Consider the following 22,142-nt stretch of genomic DNA (forward strand, 5'->3'; position numbering starts at 1 on the left):
TTTATTTTGCACACCAATGGAAAAGATTAGAAGCCACATTGCCTCCTGGTAAAAATCACCATGCTCACAAAATACCCCACAGGTGGCAATACAGTGAGCCCACACCTTGCTCTTGGCTTTTGCCGTCACCTGTTCAAGAGGGCAACACTGCTGGGAAGCCGTCAGCCGACCCGGCTGACTGGAAATTCTTTCTGCTCACTTCTCGCAGCTGTCGGCTAAAGATCCCACATGGGTGTGCGTAAGGAGTACAGAGCATCTCGCCTCCCGGCAAAACCAGTCCGGATAGTCAAGCGCACACGAGAGATGCTCCCGTAGTTTTCTAGAACGCAGGTGCACGCCAGGTTGCTGGTCATGCCAAAAAGCGCTCCCCTGAAACCCAGGGCAGCGGCGGCAGCCTGGAATGCAGGCGGCAATCTCTTTGGTGAACGAGGAGGACTAATTCAGTCTCCCTAAGATCCCCCATCGCTCGGCTCTTGGCTTGTCCCACAGTAAGTGGTCACCCATGAAAAGCATTTCCAGCCCCGGCCACACCCTCGCCCCCGCCGTTTCGGCTGCACTACAGCTGACTTGCTACAAGGGATGGCGGGGAAGCTGCTCCACCCGGATTCATGAGAGCAGGCCAACAGCTAACGGGCTGGGAGTCCTCGTGAGCTGGCTGGCCCTGTACCCAACGGCCACCTGTTATAATGGCCGGAAGAAAAAACAAAACCATCTTTAGGGTTCCTGTTGTTATTTCATCCAGTGCGTTCAGTGTGGCACTTACTCCACTTCGGAAGCTCCGGGGGCCACAATGATGCTCACAGCACATAAGGTGGCCAAGTGGCCGGTTTTGAACCAGACAGTCCAGTATTTGAGCGTTCGCACGTCCGGCTCATTTCAGGCCGCTCTGTCTTGAGACCATGAATCCCAGTTGGTCCTCAAGTGGAGCGACCACCCCTGGCTGGCTCTTACTGACCGGGCCTGGGCACGCCAAAGAAAGAAAAATCGCCTCCGGAGGGACCGGGCTGCCCAGCTCCCAAATTCCTGGGTCATAAGTAAATCATTAAAATGGGTGGTGTCGGATTTCCCAAAATAACCGGAGTGGAGAGCGACTCCCTGAAGCTTGCCCCAGGTCCCTGCCACTTTCGCTTGGCTTCCTCCCTCGCTAGCTCTGCGGCTAGGAGAGCGGGGCAGCTGTTCCCTGCCGTTGGAAACGAAGGTGATTGGAATCTGAAATTAGAAGGGTCTGGGTGTACCCACGGGGCGCCCAACCTCCCCTGCAAACTGGAGGGGAGTTGGCACAGCAGGTAAAGGGTGGGGAGGGCTTGCAGGGGAAGGACTAAAGGAAGGTTTGTCTGTGTCAGGCAGGCAGGCAGGTGTGTGTCAGGCAGGCAGGCAGGCAGGCAGGCAGGCAGGCGTGCCTGTGTCAGGCAGGCAGGCAGGCAGGCAGGCAGGTGTGCCTGTGTCAGGGAGGCAGGCAGGCAGACAGGCAGACAGGTGTGACTGTGTCAGGGAGGCAGGCAGGCAGACAGGCAGACAGGTGTGCCTGTGTCAGGGAGGCAGGCAGGCAGGTGTGCCTGTGTCAGGGAGGCAGGCAGGCAGGTGTGCCTGTGTCAGGGAGACAGGCAGGCAGGCAGACAGGCAGACAGGCAGATAGGCAGGTGTGTCTGTGTCAGGCAGGCAGGTGTGCCTGTGTCAGGGAGGCAGACAGGTGTGCCTGTGTCAGGGAGGCAGACAGGCAGGCAGGCAGGTGTGCCTGTGTCAGGGAGGCAGACAGGCAGGCAGGCAGGTGTGCCTGTGTCAGGGAGGCAGACAGGCAGGCAGGCAGGTGTGCCTGTGTCAGGGAGGCAGACAGGCAGGCAGGCAGGTGTGCCTGTGTCAGGGAGGCAGACAGGCAGGCAGGTGTGCCTGTGTCAGGCAGGCAGGCAGGCAGGCAGGCAGGCAGGTGTGCCTGTGTCAGGGAGGCAGACAGGCAGGCAGGCAGGTGTGCCTGTGTCAGGGAGGCAGACAGGCAGGCAGGTGTGCCTGTGTCAGGCAGACATTGGTGCTGCTAAGGCTCGCTGGAACCCTTTCCATTGTACACTTCCTCCTTGTGCTGTTCCAGCCCGGGGAAGCACAGGCGCAGGCCTCGCGTTTACCGTTTGTTTGAGGCACATGGAGGCAAAGAACGTTCATTTGAAAGCCAGAGGATTCTGCAGCGCGCTAGCGAAGGAAGAGGTCGGGTTCCAGCCAGGCCTGCTGTAGAGGGGAACAAAAGGGGCACCTGCCGTAGGGCCCGGCAATTTATAAGGGCCCAGGGCTCCTGCTGCTGCTATTACAGCCGTTGCCGGACCCCGAGCCCTTTAAATCACCGCCGGAGCACCACGCCCCTTCTGCCTGACACGGTGCCATCCCCGCCCCCCGCTTGCCCGGGGAGTCTGCCGGTGCCCCTGTTGCAGCCATCTCAAGCCACAGACACCCCTCCCCCCACCTCCAGCAGCTACCCCAGACATCGCAAAATCAATTCTCAACAGCCGGGCGCCAGATCTCTTAGAATTTGCTCTGAAGCAGCCCAGGAGTCCACCTGAATCCACCTTCCCGAAGCCAGGACACGTCCGCAGAGCCGACTGTGTCATTGAACGGGCCGCCCCATCGCCCCCGAACGACCTGCTCCCCAACCCACCACACACACCCCTCGCTGTCACCTGCCACCCCACTAGAACTCCTGTGGGACCCTCAGACAGTTACGACCTACGGGGGGGGGCATATCCCGGAAGAAATTTTTCATGTATCCCCTCTTCTCCCTTCAGACACCCCCCCCACACTCACCCAGAGTCTCATCAGCACAAGCTCCCCACAGACCCGGGCAGAGCAATTCAAAGCAGCACCAGCCTCTGCGAGAAACCTGCACACGTATCTCCCGAGCCAGGACCCCCAGCCCCAATTTCCAGACTCCCGGGGCCGGACCATGCCGGATGGCTAAGATTCTGCCGTCTGTATTTCTAGGAAAAGCCATGGACCGGTCACGGGCAATAAAGAAAACGTCACAGACGCTGGTGACTTATGATGGTTACTAGAAAAGTGCGAGACAAACCGAGGCACTGCAGGGTCCCGGCGCCCACCAGAGGGGACCTGCGTGGAGCTGCGGGGTCCCCCCACCTCACCTGACTTAGAGCCAAGGATGGCAGAGGATCCGTAGCCCCAAGCTCCGCAGTTGGGGGCACCCCGCAGCTTCCAGGTGCCGTGGGCTCAAGTCACAGAGGTCTTGGGAAATCCCAGATTCCACGACAAAGCCCACAGCCTGCGGCGCCCCTCGTCCGGCGCATCAAATGCCACCCCCGTGCGGGTCAATCGAGACAATCGCAGGGCTCCAGCATGAACTGCCCCAGACAAAGCCCCCTGCTAGCCCCGGACAAGCACTTCCACAAAGCGATCCCTCCAGAGCGGCCCCTCACAGAGCCGTAGGACGGGACGGGACCTCCGGAGGTCACCGAATCCCGCCCCGGACTCAGGGCAGGTCTAAGTGTTCTCTCAGCCCTCGTCCGCCAAGGAAGCCTGCGCAACACCCCCACGCCAAGCCTGGGAAGCTTCCTTACCCGCTGGGCACTAAAACCCCCCGGACTTGGCAGAGACACGAGGAGTATGGCTTATTGGAATGATGAGCCACGTTGCCGAGGTCCCCAAACGGTGGGGCACGCCCCTCCAGGGGTGCAAAGAAACGTGGGGGGCAGGCCAGGCCCCATCCTCAGCCTCTGCTCCCAGCCAGGATCCCGATCTGCCCCCAGCTACGGCCCCCTTACTCTCTGACCATGCCCCCCCACCGCCCACCAGGGCTGATGGTCCTGCTCCCAGGCTGGGAGGCTGCTACCCTGAGAAGTCTGGGGACTTTACCCTGCTGCCTGGGAACCCTTAATCACCCTGTGATCCTAGAGCTCGTGTGAACCCCTTGTACACAACAACCTGCCCTGACTCCTCCAGAGCTGGGACACTCCGGCTGCCTTCTCCGGAGCTGCAAGCGCTCGGCTCGTCTACCAACTGCAGCTGGGCCAGTCGGAGAGAGAACCTCACTCGTCTTGTCTGTGTACAGCCCAGGAGATCTCCGTACCCAGACCCTCTGCCATGAGCCTCCGTTGGCTCATCACGGGGGACTCGGGGCGTTAGTCTTCAGGGAGAGAGGTGCTGGGCATCATCCCCTTGGAGGTCATTCATAGAGCTGCATTTCACGAGGATAGCGGCAGAAGGCCCCATCGCCAGCCCAACTGGATCCCAGCAAGAACGCGCCAACGCCGGCGTCTTCCTTTGAATCCCGACGGCGCGTCCCCACGTCGTTGCGTGTCCCCGCCCTGCTGCTGGAAGAGCTGAAACGGCACGTTCTGCTCCACGGCCAGCCAGCCGTTCCCGTTCCGTGGCTCTCCCTGCCCACGTGTGCCCACGCTGTACGCGAGGCAGCTCCCGCGGGCGACACATTGGAGTTGGGGCCAGAGCAGGGCTAGATTTGGCCCTGTATTTCGGTGTCGGTTCGGATAAGGGGGAATTACTGATCAACTGCTGCTGGAAGTTAGGCGGTTTTATCGCCACTGTCCATTTCCACACGGTACAGCCGCTGTCGCGGGTTGGAAGAAATCCGAATCTATCCTGCGTGACCCAGCTCTGCTCAGGGCACAAAAGGCTCTGGCATCCTTGCCTAGCCTGGGCCAATCCTTCCATGCCCTCCATGTGGTTAGGTCCCATCACTTTTTCCTCTCTGGGTCTACGCTAAAAATCCGCCGCACTCTCAGTGTCTGGCTCAGCTGACTTGGGGGTGGCTGGAGGGGCTAAAAGTTTCAGGGTCACATTCTGGCTTGGAGCGGACCCTCCCCCTTTGCAAGGTCTCCGAGGCCAGACAGTTACTGTGCAACTTTGAGCCCCACAGTCTAAGCCAGCGTTTTGTAAACTTTTTAAGACCGAGGAACAATCATTTTTTTATGAGGAACGAGGGCTGGACTAAGGGGCGGGCGAGCCAGGCAGCTGCCCGGGGCGCCAACCGATGGGGGGCTCCTGATGGCAGCTGTAAGGGGCGCACGGCATTCCTTATAGCTGCCATCAGGAGCCGCACGCCCGGTTCCTACAATGCCAGCCACCCCAGCTCCCTTCCCCCCATGGCCGTGGGGCCCTGCACGGCCAGGCATGGCCTGCCCTGGGCTGCACGCTAGCAGCGGTAGGCAGGCCAGGCTGGGCAGCACATGCTCCGTGCGACCCAGGGGCAGGCCCCGGGTTGCGTGCCAGCTACACCAGGGGCAGGCCCGCACATGCACCGTGCGCCCCGAGGGGCAGACCTGTGCACCCTACAGCTCTTAGAGGACATTGTGGGGTAAATTTGAGTTAAATACAGTGCAGAACGCTGGGAGCCAGGACTGGGGGCAGGGTTGCCAGGTGTCTGGTATCCTACCGGTCAGTCCGGTATTTGAGCCCCCTGCCCGGTAAAAAAAAAAAAAAAGACAATATCGGACACGTGCAGTGTCCAGTATTCTCTGATTTTTCCAGCTGGGCACTTGATGGAAGCCTGACGTGGGCAGCCCCGCCCCCTCCAGACTTCTGTGCAATCACAGGCTCCCAGTGGCATTTGCGACCCCGCCTCCCAGTTGGGAAGAGGGGATGTGATCGCTGCTTATCCTGCGTTCCTTTTTTTTTTTTTTGCTTCACCAAAAAATAACGGGTGACCATCTGGCAACCCTAACTGGGGGCTGTAAACAAACTTTATGGGACTGCGGGAAACTTGGCCACCCCCATGAAAAGTGGACATCCGGCCAACTTCAATCATTCCAGACGGTGGATGTTTCTGGACCAGAGAGTTCTGGACCAGAGAGGACTTTTCAAGAGGAGGATTCTTTGAGCAGCCCCATTTACACTTTTCTCCAGCTGCTTCATAGCACACACTCCGTTTTCATTCTCCACACATGCCCGCCTCCCCCGTTTCCATCTCCTTTTCTGGTCCACTTTGCAGATCAGGGCTTGCTGAACTGTCTGACAGAAGCCAGTCTGTGTCATGAATTCGTGCCATTTAACAATTAACACCTGGCATTTTCCCGAGGCAGTGGCTTTCGAAGGCATTCACCACCTTCGATGGATTTCCAGCCCTTCACATCCACGTGTTAAGGTGGAAAAAACGTGTGGGTTGCAGCTTCATAGCCGGGTCTTTAGACCATAGGAGAAAGGAACCAGTGTAAATGGAGTTTCCCCATCAGGCACAAGGTTACGCCTGAATTTGTGCCAAACAAGCATTTTCTAGGCAAGGTTCTCCTTTCTTCTTCTTCCTTCCCCGCACCCCACTTTGTCTTAGCAGGCTGTTCCGTTTCTGGGCCCATGATGGTATCTTTGGACACTGAAACAGGGTCTCCACCGTCGAAAGCCCTCAACCACAAATCAGCTCTGTAACTAGGGGTTAGCATCTAGAGAGGCACCCACCAACCTCCGAAAGGCCGGGTCTCCAAAAGAGGCTTTGCGAGAGCCACAGCTGTGGATAGGATGCCAGCGAGCTAACGGTAGAATAGCTATAAATAGCCAGCTCGCTTTGCAGCTCCACAATAAAGGGGTGAGGTTTCAATTAGTAGCGAGGTTTGGTCTGCGGGGTTTAGGTTGAAGTTAAATTTAGTAGGGAGGTTTCTGTCCCTGGTGAAGGTCTGGTGCACAGAGCAGCACAGGATGTGAGGTTAAATGCATAGTGGCCGTGCATAAGTAGGGCCCTACCAAATTCCTGGTCCATGTAGGTCAATTCCACAGTCCGAGGATTTTACAAAGGGTAAGTGTCATGATTTCAGACACGTCGCTGGGATATTTCATGGTGTTGCAATTGCAGAGATCCTGACCCACAGAAGAGAGGTGGTGGTGGGCGGGTTGCCAGGTTATTGTAGGGGGTGTGGCACTGCTATCCTTATTTCTGCCTTGCCTTCAGAGCTGGGCGGCTGGAGAGCAGCAGCTGCTGGCTGGGAGCCCGGCTCTGAAGGCAGAGCCACTGCCAGCAGCAGCGCGGCAGTAAGATGGGATGGGATGGTGTTGCCACATTTGCTCCTGCACTGCTGCCGGCAGAGCTGGGCACCGGGCCAGTATTCCCAGCCCTGCTCTCCAGCTGCCCAGCTCTGCAGGCAGCGCAGAGGTAAGGGTGGCAGTACTGCCTAAGACACCCTTGTGATCCCCTGCAACTCCCTCTGGGGCCAGGACCCCCGGTTGAGAAAGGCTGGTCTCCCCCTAAACTTGGTTGAGGGTAAAAGCCCGCAGAAGGCCAGAGTAGACGGTTCACGACACGTTTGGCACGGCTGTGAATTTGGCAGGGCCCTGTGCATAAGTAACACAATGTACGGTTGTCACAAGGATGCACAGGTTGGATCTCCCTGGTCCGGCACCCTCCCTGGTCCGGCACCCTCATGACCAGGCCAGCCCCGATCCAGGTAGTTTGCGACACCTGGGGAGGCCAATTTTGGCTCCTCTGCTGTCGGCTTCTGGGCCCTCCATGGGAGCCACCAGCCTCCCAACTGGGCTCCCCTGACAGCCGCTGACCCTACTTTCAGCCCCAGCCATCAGGCTCCGCTGCCAGCCCTGGCTGGGCTCCCTGCCCTCAAGCTGACTCCAGCTGGGCTCCAGGCTGCTAGCCCCTCTGTTGCTGGATTCCCAGCCGGCGCTTGCTCCTAGATGCCGGGGCTCTCTGGTCCAGCAACAGAGAGCTTCAACCTGTAGAACATCCCACGCTAGCCGCAGTCGTATGGATCCAAATGACTGTCGTACCCTAAACACAAACAGTGGCAGCCCTGCCAGTGTTATGGACGGCGAACAGGTAACCCTGTCGGAACAACGTCACCCCATCACCTCGCAGGTTTAGCCGGGTTACCTGGGGCTGGCTTTGGCGATGCCGCCCAGTCACCGTTCACCTCCTGCACGTCTGGGACAGACCCACAGTAGTCCCGGAACTGGCCAGAGGTAACTTCGGGGGTTCTAGTAAGTTTCAATTAGCTGTAGGTCACATACCAGTGTCATGGCAAGTAAATCTACTAAGTTATTGTTTTGTTTCCCAGGGGGCACGGAGAATAAAGTTTTAGGGCCACAGGAATTGCCAGATTGGATCAGACCCAACATCCATCTAAGCCAACTGAGTCAGAGAAGGGTCCAAGGCAGTGGTCCGATGTGGGGCAATATTCCCCACACATTACGTCTGATTTGATCTGTGAGAGGATGAGCTCACGTCCTGATACATTAGGGTTAATACCTCTCCCACAAAACGTGTTTCAATTAATTACAATAACGCTGGATCTTTCCGTTATTCAGATAAAAGGTCCAGTTTGGTTTTGTTAAGTTCACTGATTTACTGTGGCAAGGAGTTCCACCGTCTAACAGGTTGTGTCAGGTATTAGATGGAACTTTTCATTACAAGGGCTCAAAGCACTTTACAAAAGGAGTATCATGGAATCATAGAACACTAGAACTAGAAGGGACAGCGAGAGATCAGCAAGGCCAGTCCCCTGCCCTCATGGGCAGGTGTCTATCCAAACTGCTCTTAAATATCGACAGTGATGGAGATTCCACAACCTCCCTGGGCAATTTATTCCAGTGTTTAACCACCCTGACAATTAGGAAGTTTTCCCTAATGTCCGACCTAACCCTCCCTTGCTGCAGTTTAAGCCCATTGCTTCTTGTCCTGTCCTCAGAGGCCAAGATGAACAATTTTTCTCCCTCCTCCTTGTAAAGACCTTTTAGGTACTTGAAAGCCGCTCTCATGTCCCCCCTCAGTCTTCTCTTTTCTAAACTAAATAAGCCCAATTCTTTCAGCCTTCCCTCCTAGCTCATGTTCTCTAGACCTTTAATCTTTTTTGTTGCTCTTCTCTGGACCTTCTCCAATTTCTCCACATCTTTCCTGAAATGTGGTGCCCAGAACTGGACACAATACTCCAACTGAGGCCTAACCAGCGCAGAGTAGAGTGGAAGAATGACTTCTCGTGTCTTGCTCACAACACTCCTGTTAACGCAGCCCAGAATCACGTTTGCTTTTTTTGCAACAGCGTCACACTGTTGGTTCCTATTTAGCTTGTGGTCCACTACTACCCCTAGTTCCCTTTCTACAGGACTCCTTCCTAGACAGTCGCTTCCCATTCTGTATGTGAGACATGGATTGTACTTTGCATTTGTCCTTATTAAGCTTCATCCTATTTACCTCAGACCATTTCTCCAGTTTGTCCAGATCATTTTGAATTTTGACCCTATCCTCCAAAACACTTGCAACCCCTCCAGCTTGGCATAGAATCATAGAACTGGAAGAGACCTCAGAAGGTTATCAAGTCCAGCCCCCTGCTCCAGGCAGGACCAATTCCAACTAAATCAACCTGGCCAGGGCTTTGTCAAGCCGAGACTTAAACACCTCTAGGGATGGAGACTCCGCTACTTCCCTAGATAACCCATTCCAGTGCTTCACCACCCTCCTAGTGAAATAGTTTTTCCTAATATCCAACCTGGACCTCTCCCACCACAACTTGAGACCATTGCTCCTTGTTCTGCCATCTGTCACTACTGAGAACAGCCTCTCGCCAGCCTCTTTGGAACCTCCCTTCAGGAAGTTGAAGGCTGCTCTCAAATCCCCCCTCGCTCTTCGCTTCTGCAGACTAAACAGACCCAAGTCCCCCAGCCTCTCCTCATAAGTCATATGCTCCAGCCCCCTAATCATTTGGCATCATCTGCAGACTTTATAAGCGTCCTCTCTATGCCAATATCTAAATCATTGATGAAGACATTGAACAGAACCAGTCCCAAAACAGACCCCTGTGGAACCCCACTTGTTATGCCCTTCCAGCAGGATTGTGAACCATTAATAACTACTCTCTGAGAAGGGTACATAACTGGCTGAACAACCAATCTTACAGTAGCCCCATCTAGATTTTTTCCCTAATTTATTAGTAAGGTCATACGAGACTGTATCAAATACTTCACTAAAGTCTAGGTAAACCTTGCCCGCCATGTCTCCCTTATCCACTAGGCTTGTTATCCTATCAAAGAAACCTAGCAGATTAGTTTGACATGATTTGTTCTTTACAAATCTATGCTGGCTGTTACCTGTCATCTTAATTTCTTCCAGATGTTTGCAGATGATTTCCTTAATTACTTCCTCCATTATCTTCCGTGGCACAGAAGTTAAACTGACTGGTCTGTAGTTTCCTGGATTGTTCTTATTTCCCTGTTTATCGATGGACATTATGTTTGCCCTTTTCCAGCCTTCTGGAATCTCTCCCGACTTCCATGACTTTTCAAAGATAGCTAAAGGCGCAGATACCTCCTCTATCAGCCCCTTGTGTAGTCTAGAATGCATTTCATCAGGCCCTGGTGACTTGCAGACATCTAACTTTTCTGAGTAATTTTTAACTTGTCTTCCTTTTGTATTTTAATTTCTAACCCTACCCCCTTCCCACTGGCATTCCACAAACACTGAAACAAAGAAGTCGTTAAGCACTGCTGCCATTTCCAAGTTTCCTGGAAATCACTGATCCCATTTCACAGATGGGGAAACTGAGGCACAGAGTCGGGCAGTGACTTGCCTAAGGTCACCCAGCTGGCCAGTGAAGAGCAGGGAAGACACATCTTTCCAGTCCAGTGCTCCAGCCACTAGGCCCAAGGTGAGCAATAAAATGGGGATGGTTCCCCAGGGTTAGCCCTAGTGCACCGCTATTATATTTACCTGCACCTTCGCAGATACAGGCGTTTGCAGCTCCTGGTGGCCAGGAATGACGAGCTGTAGCCAACAGGCGCTGGAAGTGCCTGTACCTGTGGAGTGCAGGTAACTATCGCGGTGGTGGCCTCCCAGGAGCGAACCCTGGCAAATCACGGGCTGGTATTTGCCCACCCTTGCACTAGGCCATATGTTCGTGCATAGTCACGTAAGACGGGAAGCAGGCAACAGCCCAGGCAACGGTCTGAGGACAGATCTGACATCTCCATATTACATCATCTTTGAGTTCACAAACATCCAGCGGCTTCACAGACGCGGTAGGAGCCAGGGGGGCTGCCCAGCTCCTACCACCTTATACACTGCAGAGCCGCAGCGGGTTTGGTCCCGCTCCCGGCATGAGCTGGGCGGCCTGTTGACTCAAATTCTATCGACCACTCGCTCGATTGGTTGGACCCCCGCAGGGTAACATCCCTGCCCCAGACCCGAAGCGCAGAAAAAAAGCAGCCAGTGCGTCTAGCGTAGCTCGCGGGAACGGAATTCACCGGCAGCCGGGGCCAAGCCCCGAAACCCAGGGCTGGAGCCAGGCCCAACACAGAGACCCCAAGACTTGTTAATGATTCCAGGGGGAGGGGAATCACTGAACATGTGAAACCCAGGGAAGTGAGACGCTGGGGGAAGAGGGCAGAGAGCAAGGCCCATGGGCCAGGCCAGGTCTCTAATTTCAAGGTAGTGGGAGCAGCCTGGGGGATTCTCCAGCCCCCGAGTGTTTTATGCCCTGACCCCAGAGTCAAAGGGGCAGTGCCTGGGGGAAGGAGGCAGCTGTGCCCAGCTCTGGATACAGCTGGAGACGGGCTGCTCGGGCCCCTCTGGGTCTGTGGAGTGGTGCCTGGCCCAGAAAGAGGCCCACTCCAAGGCCCCTCCTGGTGGCCCCAGGGGAGAGGGGACAGTCCCCCGAGCAAACCGGGGCCTCCTCTCGCCACTTACCCACGTTGACGAAGCTCATCACCGTGTCCGCCCCGTTGATGACCCTTCCCAAGGGAGGCGTCTGGACGCTCAGACTGGTCAGCACCGGCCGGGAGACCCCCCGGGCCCAGCCCACGCCCGGATCGTCCTCCTCCTCCTCCCGGGCCATGGCGTGGTAAAGGTCCAGCATGAAGAGCGGGGCGGAGGAGGGCAGCTTCCCCCCGGCAGAGGCCTTGGGCCGGGGTCTGCCCGGCAGCCCCAGGATGGACAGGATCTCCCGCTGCATCTCCCGCTTCTCCCGGCCGCTCAGCCGGCGCTGCAGGAAGCTGGAGCCGTGGAGATGGCTCCGGAGGAAGCTGCTGCTGCCCAGCTCGGACAGGAGACCCAGGAGCCAGAGCAGGGCCCCGCCGAGCAGCCGCATCGCCTCGGCCGGCCGGGCCCCTGCGCTGCGCTCCCGGGGGCGCACGGGCTGCGCTCCGCCTCACCAGCCGCCCATCGGCCGGCGCGCCTGGGCACGGGGGCGGGGAACTCGGCAGGCGAGCGCCAGGTACGGGACGTGGAAACCCGGAGCAGTTGCGGGCTCGGGCTCGGGCTCTCCGCGCCAGGCTCGGGACGCGGGGCTGGCCCGACCCCCCCACCGCCCTGGGCTTTAAGCGCGGAGCCGCGGCTGGGTGTGCGCTCTAGCCCTCGCCAGGCCCCGGGGCACGTGTCTGTCCCGCAAAGTCCGCCTCGCCCTGCCCCCGTGGGCTGCTGGGGCCCCGGCCGGGCGACCTGCGGCGGAGCGCTCGGGGAGAGGAGCAAAGCGCTGCGCATCCGCGCAGCTCGCCAAAGCGCTGGGCAGGAGCGTGCCTGGGGCACTGGAAAGACCCAGCTAACTAGCGCCTCGCAGCGCCCCCTCCATAGCCCCCCCGCCGGGCTGCGCTCCGGCTCTGCCCTCCCTGGTGCCGGCTCTTGCGCGCTCCACTCGCTGGAGAAGGGGCGCAGAGGCCGGCGGTTCTGCGGGCGCAGCCGGGGCTGAGCTGGGCCCAGCAGGCGGAAAGCGGGGTTCCCAGCGAGCCGTCGGGGCCGTGCTCGGGGACCCGGCTTCCCCCGCCTCCCACTTAGGCAGCAGCCCCGCGGGAATGACTGAAAAAGCCCGTTTGGGCCCCAGATTTCTCCGCTCCGCTCCCCGGATGGCAGACCCCGCGCGGGGGGACTTTCCTGGACTCGGGGAGAAGTTGGGCTGGGTTGGTTGGGAACCGCCGCTGCCCTCTCCTGGCTCTGCGGGTAGAGGCAGCCGCAAGGCACAGGCAGGTGCTGTCCACCGGACCCGTGTGAATCGGTGTATTCGCCTCACAGCCACGGGCTACTGCACCCAGGCCACGGGCACCCGGCCAGCGGGCTAGCAGGTCACTAGCCTTAGGCCTTTTCCACCGCTCTGTGCTTACAGCAATGGGGCTTTAGATCACCTTCCTGCCAGTCGCTTCCCCCTCAAAAAACCTGCCACATCGTTTATTGCGCCCGTTCGAAAGCGAAAAAACTTCTTTTAATTCAAAATGGGTTTTGGTATAAAATATTCTTGTTTTATTTAAAACCTCAGAACTACTTTGAAACACTGAAGTTTATGATGTCAGGAAGTCGCCCCCCCCCGGAAATAATTCGGGGGGGGGGGGGAGACAAGTTTGCTGAAAGTTTTAAAAACTTTTGGAATTTGGGGTTGACTCAAAATATGTTATTTATTAGTGCAAGACAGCAACCTAAGAACAGAAAAGTTATTTACCTATATCTATATATAATGTAGTGCTAAAAAGAGGGAGAGAAGGCGTAGATAAGATTATTAAACTATAAGCAATGCTTTTCAGTTCTACCAGGTGGTTGTCATAGGGAAAATTCCTGGTTAACCCACTACAAAGACAATTTCCCCTACCTTGGACATCCAAGTTTTCACATCAAAAGCTATGAATGGGACATTTCCGGCCCACTTCATTAACAGGGGTCCTACAAATGACCGGTACTTCTTTTGCTGTCATATATATCTTGGTGTCTGTTATTTCCACTCCAACTCATCTGACGAAGTGCAGCTTGTCCACAAAAGCTCATGATCCTGTATATTTTTGTTAGGCTCCAGGGCTATGTCTACACTCGCGGCTTCTTGCCCGAATAATATGCAAATGAGGCTAAGCATGGAATATCGCCGAGCCTCATTTGCATACCTAATGAGCCACCATGTTTTTCAGAAGAGGCTCTTGCACAAGGAGCGTCTACACTCCCCCTTCTCGTGCAAGAAAAACCCTCTTGCACGATGCCGTTCTTCCTGAAAAGTAATAGGTGTAACGGCATTGCACAAGAGGGTTTTTCTTGCGCGAGAAGGGGCCGTGTAGACACTCCTTCTCGCACAAGAGCCTCTTCTGAAAAAAATGGTGGCTCATTAGGTATGCAAATGAGGCTCGGCGATATTCCATGCTTAGCCTCATTTGCATATTATTCGGGCAAGAAGCCACTAGTGTAGACAGAGCCTAAGGGTTTGTCTACACAGCAGTGTTATTCCAAACAGTGTGTCTACACAGCAAGCCGTTATTTCAAAATAATGTCGAGGTGGACAACTTCTTACTCCCATTCCTGTAACCCTCATTTCACAAAGTCGAAGGGAGAACGTTCTTCAACTTCCTGCTGAGGAGACAGCGCCAAAAGCAGAATTAACTTCTGCACGTGACATTTACACCCTATCTTCATCTAGAACAGTGTTTCTCAACCTTTTTTTTATAAAGTACCCCATTAAAAGAAAAAGGTAAGTACCCCCAGTACCTACAGTTTTCAGACACACCATTTTTTTCCCTACCATTGCAACACGTGTTTCAACAGCTTAATCGTAGCCAAGCAGGTGATGACTTTTTTAGTGTAAAAAGGAGAAAAATAATAAAGGGCTGTAAAACTTACAACAAAAATTCAGTTTTCTCCAAATTTCAGTTGTGTTGATGGACCCTCCAGACTTCTCTCAGGTACCCCTAAGGGTACTTGGACCACTGGTAGAGACACACTGGTCTAGAACAACTCTCTAGCCCTGACAGCCCTTGGGATAAGATTGGACAATAGGAACCAAATGCGCCTGTCAGGCATTAAAGGCAGCATTCACTGCTGGAGACAAGGTTGGGGAAGGGACCTGGTGCCTGAGCACTTTTGTGACAGCAGCATCCGAGAGACGTTCTGAGAAGCACGGCCCTTCTCCTTACCCTCTAAATCCATGGAAATCCCGCAGGACTGTTGTGGGAGATTCGGTAGAAGAGGGAGGAAAGGAAGACTTGGAGGAAAGGAATTCGGCTACGGCTACACTGTAGCCTTCTTCTGGAAAAGCTTAGGCAAATGAAGCACGGCATGGAATATCGCTGCGCTTCATTTGCATGATTAATGAGCAGCCGCTTTTGCGCAAAAAGAAGCTGTGTAGACGGCTCCTTTTTGTGCAACAACCCCTCGTGCAAGAGCAGTTCTTTCTGAAAAAGTGAGGAACGGCTCTTGCACAAGAGGGGTGTTTGCACAAAAAGCAGCCGTCTACATGGCTCCTTTTTGCACAAAAGCAGCTGCTAATTAATTATACAAATGAAGTGTGGTGATATGCCACACTGGGCTTCATTTGCATAAGCTTTTCCGGAAGAAGGCTACAGCGTAGCTGGAGCTGAAATGATGCCAGCCTGCTCAGGAAACAAGCCAGAGCCTTGGGAAAGCAGGAATTACACAAAGTGGAAAGCTTGGAGGGGCGATGCAGGAAGTCACTTCAGGGTTAACAGCCGTGACGAGTTTGGAGTTGTGTTCACCGAGCTCCTGCCAGGTGGAAATTGGGGTTAGGGGTGGAGTTTGGGTTTCTAGGGACCGGTTGATTCCCGGCGTTAGTTCATTCCCAGGTATGGAGCAGCCTCACACGCCCCTTACATGTTTTCTCCCTGCAGTGCAGATGCAGGAAGGGGGAATGTGATAGGAAGGGGGGAGGGTTGTTTTTCCAAGCCAACCAGATCTAGATTTTTACTGCCTGGTCCCTCTAGGGCTAGTACTGACTTTGCCCAGCTTGGGGTAGAGTGATTTATCCAATATATCCTAAAGCAGGATAGAAATTGCACTCTTTCCGCTGGTCACATGCAGCCGTATGGGCCGGGTGGACCTCTGGCAATGGCAGGCGTGTTACGCTCACACATCGATCGCCCACCGAACGCCCACATGCAGCTCTGACACCGGAGCAGGGCTGGGCTGAGTCAGGTATGGAACCGTAGGGATTCCAGACCTGGGGAGGGGGTGGAATCTCCCTCCCTAGAGGTTTAAAGTCCCGGCTTGACAAAGCCCTGGTTTGGATGGTTGAGTTGGAATTGGTCCTGCTTTGGGCAGGGGCTGGACTCGATGGCTCCTGAGGTCTCTTCCAGCCCTAGGATTCGATGTGCTCCATGCTGCCGGCCAATTCCCTCCAAGCTTTTCCTTTCTACAGCTCCCATTAGCCTGAATCTTGAACAGCTGCTCACCCTGACGTATTGTGCCAGAGAGGAACCCACCGTTGCATGGGACAGTAGATGGGACAGGTGGAACCCTGGGGACCTGACTGGTGCCGAAGCAGAGAATTTGCAGGACCACGGGAGGTCAATATTGTCTAGCAGCGTGGCCAGCCTCTGCTTAGTGGGCTCTTAGAAGATATCGAGGGGTAAATTCAAGCTACATCACAGCACAGAGCACTGGTGGCTGCAAAGATAGAGGCATGATAAAGGAGGCCCTGAGAGTAAGGTGGCGGGGCGGGTTCCAGCCTGGCCTAGGGGAACTTTATGGAACTGTGGGAAACGTGGCCGCACCCAGGACAAATGGACATCCAGCAAACTCAAATCCAGCCAGACCAGAGACTACCAGCTCAGAGGTTCAACCTGTATTAGCATGCCGCCCTGGATAGACAAATACATTCTAGCAGGAGAGAAAAAACCAAAGCATCTCAATCCTGTGTTTTGCAAAGATTCAAAAGCCCAAAACATCAAACATCTCCCTACCTGGCCAGCGAGATGCTCATTCCTCTTACACATGGGCCTTCCCGGAGGTATCCAGACTACGGGTCGCGCCAGGCTATTAGTGTAATACATTTCACCGGGTGTTCACCTAGAAACTCTTAGCAGCACAGAGCAGAGGTGCGGGGGGTGGCGGCGTGAATTCATAACGTGCAGAGGTCTCTGCAGCGATCTCTAGTCATTTGATAGCACCCCGAGGATTCAGTAGTCGAGTTCTGATGTCTCGTGATTGTGAAATGCCTTGACGGCACAAGAATCGGAATAAAAGAGGGGTAAACCCTCAACTCGAGGCAGATCTTTGACATGTTCTCTTTCTAAGGCATCTTTGGCTGCCTTCACAACACCTTTTTATCCAGCCACTTCTGCTTTTCCTTTGCAAGACCCAGTTTAACCTTCAATGGGCGTGTTTGTAAAGCCAGCCCCGTGGAATAAAAGAAGCAGCGAGACTGTTCTTACTGCAAGCAATTTTAATACAAAAAGAAACTGTCTGAAACAGTTCATTGGTAGAGCTTCTGTTTCTGCCTCAATTAAACCAATTGAGAGAATCACACAGCGACGTGGTCAGAGCTGAAGAAGAACAATGTTTAATAAATACAGGAAGTCCAGCTGGCCCCACCCCACGCCCGCCCTCGTGGTCACTTGGTCGGTTGATTTTATCACAAAGTAAAGTCGCGTACAAAAGCGAGACAGGACTCGTTAAGCAAGTGTGCTGGTGAGACTCATTGAAAGGACAAGCCGCTGTGCACATAAGTCCCAGGTTTTTTCTAGGAGCAGAGGTGATGACCATCTCAGCGTGGCTCGAAGTGGAATGACCAGTCAAATAATAAATAGGAAAAGAGGCGCAGAGAAGTAGCAATTCTGTAATCGCCAGAGTGAGTCAGTCTCTGATGCGAACCAAACGGGCGGCCATTCCGAAGAATCTTCTGAATTGTGGAACTGGAAGTGATGGAAACACATTTTGGTCCCACCTTTCTCCAGGGCGCCTTGCGATGTTTCAATCCCGGGCCTGATTCTGGACAGCTTTTAAAGCCCGCTCCCCCCAAACCGCCGCTCGGATCTGCTCTTTCCAAGCGTAAGCGCTGGGACAGTATTTTAAAGACACCATTTGTAACGAACCCCTTGCCCGTAGCATGTGCAAATTGTATTAATTCAAACAAACTTCAATTGCTTCAGGTAAAATCACATAACCTTTAAAAAACGGAAGCTGAAGCCCCAAATCCCCATACCTCATGTTTCTCTGTTTGAGGTATCCATGATTTACAAAAAAGAGTTCCTTGAACACTGTAGGATTCAGGGTGGATTTTTTTTGTTTGTTTTTTTTTACATATAATTTATCTTGCTGAGACAGCAAGTCAAGTTTATAAAGATGCATTTAGGAAACAATCCTAAAAGATAAAGCAGGTTCGCACCCTGCACCGCGCAGAAATCCTATTTATAATTTTTTTCTTATTTTTTTTCTTTTTTTACACTTTCACATCTTGACCTATTTTGCTCTCTCTCCCCCACATTTCAGTTTGCTGGGCCCCACTGTGAAACGGGGTGATCCAGAGGCAAATTGTATCTACATAAATATTCACATGAAAATAGTAACTTACAAAAAAAGAAAAAAAAAAGAAAAAAAATCCCAAATAAGGCAGCTTCATAACACACTTATTCTTTTACACTTTTAACAATATAATTTTTTCCCGTTTAGAATAAATATACATCCAATGTACGCAGCAGGGTTAAAAATTGGACACAGGTTGGTTTTGTTTCTTGAGGGGGTGTGGTACAGTATTATCTCTTGGGGCCTGGCGTTTTGGGGGGGGCAGTGGTAGTTTTCTTGGATATGGTTGGGATTTTGGAAGGTTTTGCCAACCCCCGTCGTGCGCCGCCCTGACCCCCCGCTGTGCTGCTTTCTGAAGTGTCCGAACAGGCAGACTGAGTTTCTAGAAGGTCAAAATCGGAGGCATCGCTTCCCCGCCGGCTGCTGGCCCGGCTCCCGGCCCGGCTCCCGGCCCGACTCGTGGGACGACTGGCTGTTTTTTTAGGATCTGAAATTAAAGCCAGGTATTTGTGACACACTGAAACACCTCCCCGTTCGAACCCTTAGCGCCTGGATCCCCACCTCCCTACAGGCCTGCCCCCGTTTGCAGAGCCAACGCCAGCAGCAGTGTTAGTAGAAGGGGGTGCAATAAAGCCAGGATCGCCGGTCGCTCTATGGCAACCATGGCTGCAACTTCCCCCCAAACTCTCCGATTCACAGGATCATTTCACAGCTTGTTTGTGGCTGTTCTCACTCCAGGCTCTGGGAGACAGAGGGTCTGTGGTATGAACAGGGGGGTGTCCACTGACTTGCCAAGCAACGCAAGCCCCACGAGGTTGGGGGGGGCCAGCTTTGCATCCCTTGAAGGGGCAGAGTCTTTAGTGGAAGGGGCGTGGCTGGGGGCAGCCAGTCCCCCGTGCTGCCCAGAGCGCACTGTGCCCCCCAGACAATTGTCAGAGCCGCCTGGAGCGAGCAATGCAGCGCTCTGGCGGCAATTTAAAGAGCTCAGGACTCCGGCCGCCGCCCCTGCCGCAGTGGCAACAGCTGGAAGCCCCAGGTCCTGGGACAACGGCTTTTATTCTGAACACAGTTTAAGGGAAACCCTTCTTAAAATGCACCCCCAGCCACCCAGGGTCCTGGCCGTCACTGAAGCATCCGACTACAAATCCATAGATCCACAGCCCAGCCTGTCTACCAACACCCTTCAGTTCATCCTAATCGATTTCCGAGGGTCAGAATCGCAGCCTCTCTCGACCGGAACCCAGAGGCAGCGCCGAAAGGAGGGAACGCTTAGGGTACAGTCGACTTACCAGCCCGATTGGTTTTGGCACCTGTCGAGACGGGAGAGGAACTGTTGCTGGTATCGCCAGCAAGAGAAGTGCGGCTTGAGTGAAAAGTCGGTCGCTTCAGCTTGCTGCCTGTAGACGGCGTCACCTTGGAATACAGAAGGTACGGAGAGGTGTTTAGACGTGATGTTATAATTTGCTTTGTGAGGGGTTAATATCAGAGGCTGATCTCGCCAACAGGATTCCAATATATAAATACCACCACCATCGTAAAGGTCCAGGCGAACACACAGCCATTGTTTTATTGGCACAAAACCCTAGTTCCTGAAAATATTCATCCCGGAGGTGGCTTTATGCATTCGGGGTCGTGCTTTTTCCGGCAGCAACATCCCTCTACACCCACGGTTCATTATTTTGTTTAGTTTGATCCATTTTATATCTAGATCGATCCCTTTTAAAATACTCGAAATATGTGGTTCGTCTTAAGGACCATGTACTGCTCTGGGTCTAAAAGCCACATACAAAGTCACATGAAATCCTAGGAAATTTTTAGTATTTAAAAAGCCCAGAAAAATTTGAAAGATTAATTATGTTTGGTTGAAAATACATTTGTTTTCTTCTGGGCGAAAGTGCCAAATTTCAGCTCCAAGTGACTTAATCTGGCCAAGGGATTTCAGCTTAATGTGCATACATTGGGACAGACAACCAACAATAAAGAGAATTTTAAATATATATATATAAAAATCCAAGACGTTTGTTTCGCATTCGCGGTGACTGGACACAGGAAACGCAGTGCCGAAAGTCTCCACCACAACGGAAAGCTTTGTAGGCTGCTCGCGCCCTGTTTTCTGTCAGTGTGTTCTGTGACCTTTACCATGTTGCAGACACACACTAGAGGAAGCAACACAACACAAAGCTTTTCCCCCACTGTTGCTTTTCTGCCACAGAAAGAGGAAAGCAAAGAAAGCGTAACGGCAAGTGAGAATAACACCTCCAGTGGAGAGAGGACACCTGTGTGCAACTGGAAGGAGTAGCTCCGAGTTTCTAAAAAGCCAACTGTTGGTTTTAGGAAAACATAAAATAATTACAGGAAAACAGCCACCCGGTGTTATATCCAATCCCACAGGTGCTGGGATTGTGGCATTTTGCATAAAAACAGCCACACTGGGTCAGATCAATGGTCTCTCTAGCCCAGTATCCTGCCTTCTGATAGCGGTCAACACCAGAGCAAATGAACAAAACAGGGAATCCCTAATTGATCCCTCCCCTGTTACCCAATCCCAAACTTCTGACAAACAGAGGCTAGGGACACCCTTAGGCCCAATAGCCACTGATGGACCTAACCTCCATGAGCTTGTTTAGCTCCTTTTGGAATCCTGTTATAGTCTTGGCCTTCACAACATCCTCCAGCAATGAGTTCCACAGGTTGATGTGTGTTGTGTGAAGAAATACTTCCTTTGGTTGGTTTGAAACTTGCTGCCTATAATTTGGTGATCCCTAGTACTTGTGTTATGAGAAGGAATAAATAAAACATGTCCTTATTTACCTTCTCCACAGTAGTCACAATTTTATATCGGTCATAAACCCCCCTTAGCGGTCTCTTTTCCAAGCTGAAAAGTCCCAGTCTTATTAATCTCTCCTCACATGGCAGCTGCTCCAAACCCTTCCTCATTTTTGTTGCCCTTTTCTGAAGCTTTTCCAATGCTAAGGTATCTTTTTTGAGATGGGGTGACCAGATCTGTGTGCAGTATTCAAGATGTGGCCATCCCATGGGTTTATATAGAGGCAATATGATATTTTTTGCCTTATTATCTTTCCCTTTCTTAATGATTCCTAACATTCTGTTTGCTTTTCGGACTGCCGCTGCAGATGGGGTGGAAGTTTCTGGAGAACTATCCACAATGACGCCAAGATCTTTCTTGAGTGGTAACAGCTAATTTAGATTATTCTATATGTATTGGTGGGATTATGTTCTCCAAAGTGCACGACTTTACATTTATCAACATTGAATTTCATCTGCTGTTTTGTTGCCCTGTCACCTGGGTTTGTGAATTGGGACAAACTGATAAACTTAACAGTAACAAGGCACCAGGACTAAATGGCATTCACCCAAGAGTTCTGAAAGAACTCAAATGGGAAATTGCAGAACTGTTAACAGTGGTTTGTAACCGATCCTTTAAATCAGCTTCTGTACCCAATAACTGGAAGTTGCTAATGCTAATGTAACGCCAATATTTAAAAAGGGCTAAAGAGGTGATCCTGGCAATTACAGACTGGTAAATCTAATATCAGTACTGGGCAAATTAGTTGAAACTATAGTAAAGAATCAAATTGTCAGACACATGGATGAACATAATTTGTTGAGGAAAAGTCAATATGGTTTCTGTAAAGAGAAATCATGCCTTACTAATCTGCTAGAGTTCTTTGAGGGGGTCAACAAACATGCAGACAAAGGGGATCCAGTGGATGTGGGGTACTTAGATTTCCAGAAAGTCTTGGACAAGGTCCCTCACCAAGGGCTCTTAAGTAAAGTAAGTAGTCATGGGAAAAGAGGGAAGGTCCTTTCATGGATTGGTAACTGGTTAAAAGACAGGAAACAAGAGGTAGGAATAAACGTTACGTTTTCAGAGTGGAGAGGGTCCCCCAAGGGTCTGTACTGGGACCAACCCTTCTCAGCCTATTTGTAAATGATCTGGAGAAAGGGGTAAACAGGGAGGTGGCAA

The 22,142-nt window shown here is 53.0% G+C and overlaps 2 protein-coding genes across 26 annotated transcripts in view; both read right to left on the reverse strand.

Moving 5' to 3' along the window:
- Window positions 1–12,819, reverse strand: part of LOC102461383 (bone morphogenetic protein 8B) — a 43,290-nt gene extending 30,471 nt beyond the window's left edge. The window contains exon 1 of the mRNA XM_075908734.1: window positions 11,624–12,819. Coding sequence (XP_075764849.1) covers window positions 11,624–12,023 — 400 coding nt within the window. The 5' untranslated portion in view covers window positions 12,024–12,819. The remainder of the gene's footprint in view (window positions 1–11,623) is intronic.
- A 4,350-nt stretch (window positions 12,820–17,169) lies between these two features.
- The window catches only part of MACF1 (microtubule actin crosslinking factor 1), a 301,070-nt gene continuing 296,097 nt past the window's right edge, over window positions 17,170–22,142 (reverse strand). For all 25 annotated transcript variants that reach the window (XM_075908729.1, XM_075908727.1, XM_075908730.1 and 22 more), the window contains 2 exons: window positions 19,444–19,567; window positions 17,170–18,641 (listed from right to left, as the gene is read on the reverse strand). In XM_075908729.1, coding sequence (XP_075764844.1) covers window positions 18,385–18,641; window positions 19,444–19,567 — 381 coding nt within the window. In that variant the 3' untranslated portion in view covers window positions 17,170–18,384. The remainder of the gene's footprint in view (window positions 18,642–19,443; window positions 19,568–22,142) is intronic.

The sequence above is a fragment of the Pelodiscus sinensis genome, chromosome 25, assembly GCF_049634645.1.
Source record: "Pelodiscus sinensis isolate JC-2024 chromosome 25, ASM4963464v1, whole genome shotgun sequence".
NCBI lineage: Eukaryota > Metazoa > Chordata > Testudines > Trionychidae > Pelodiscus > Pelodiscus sinensis.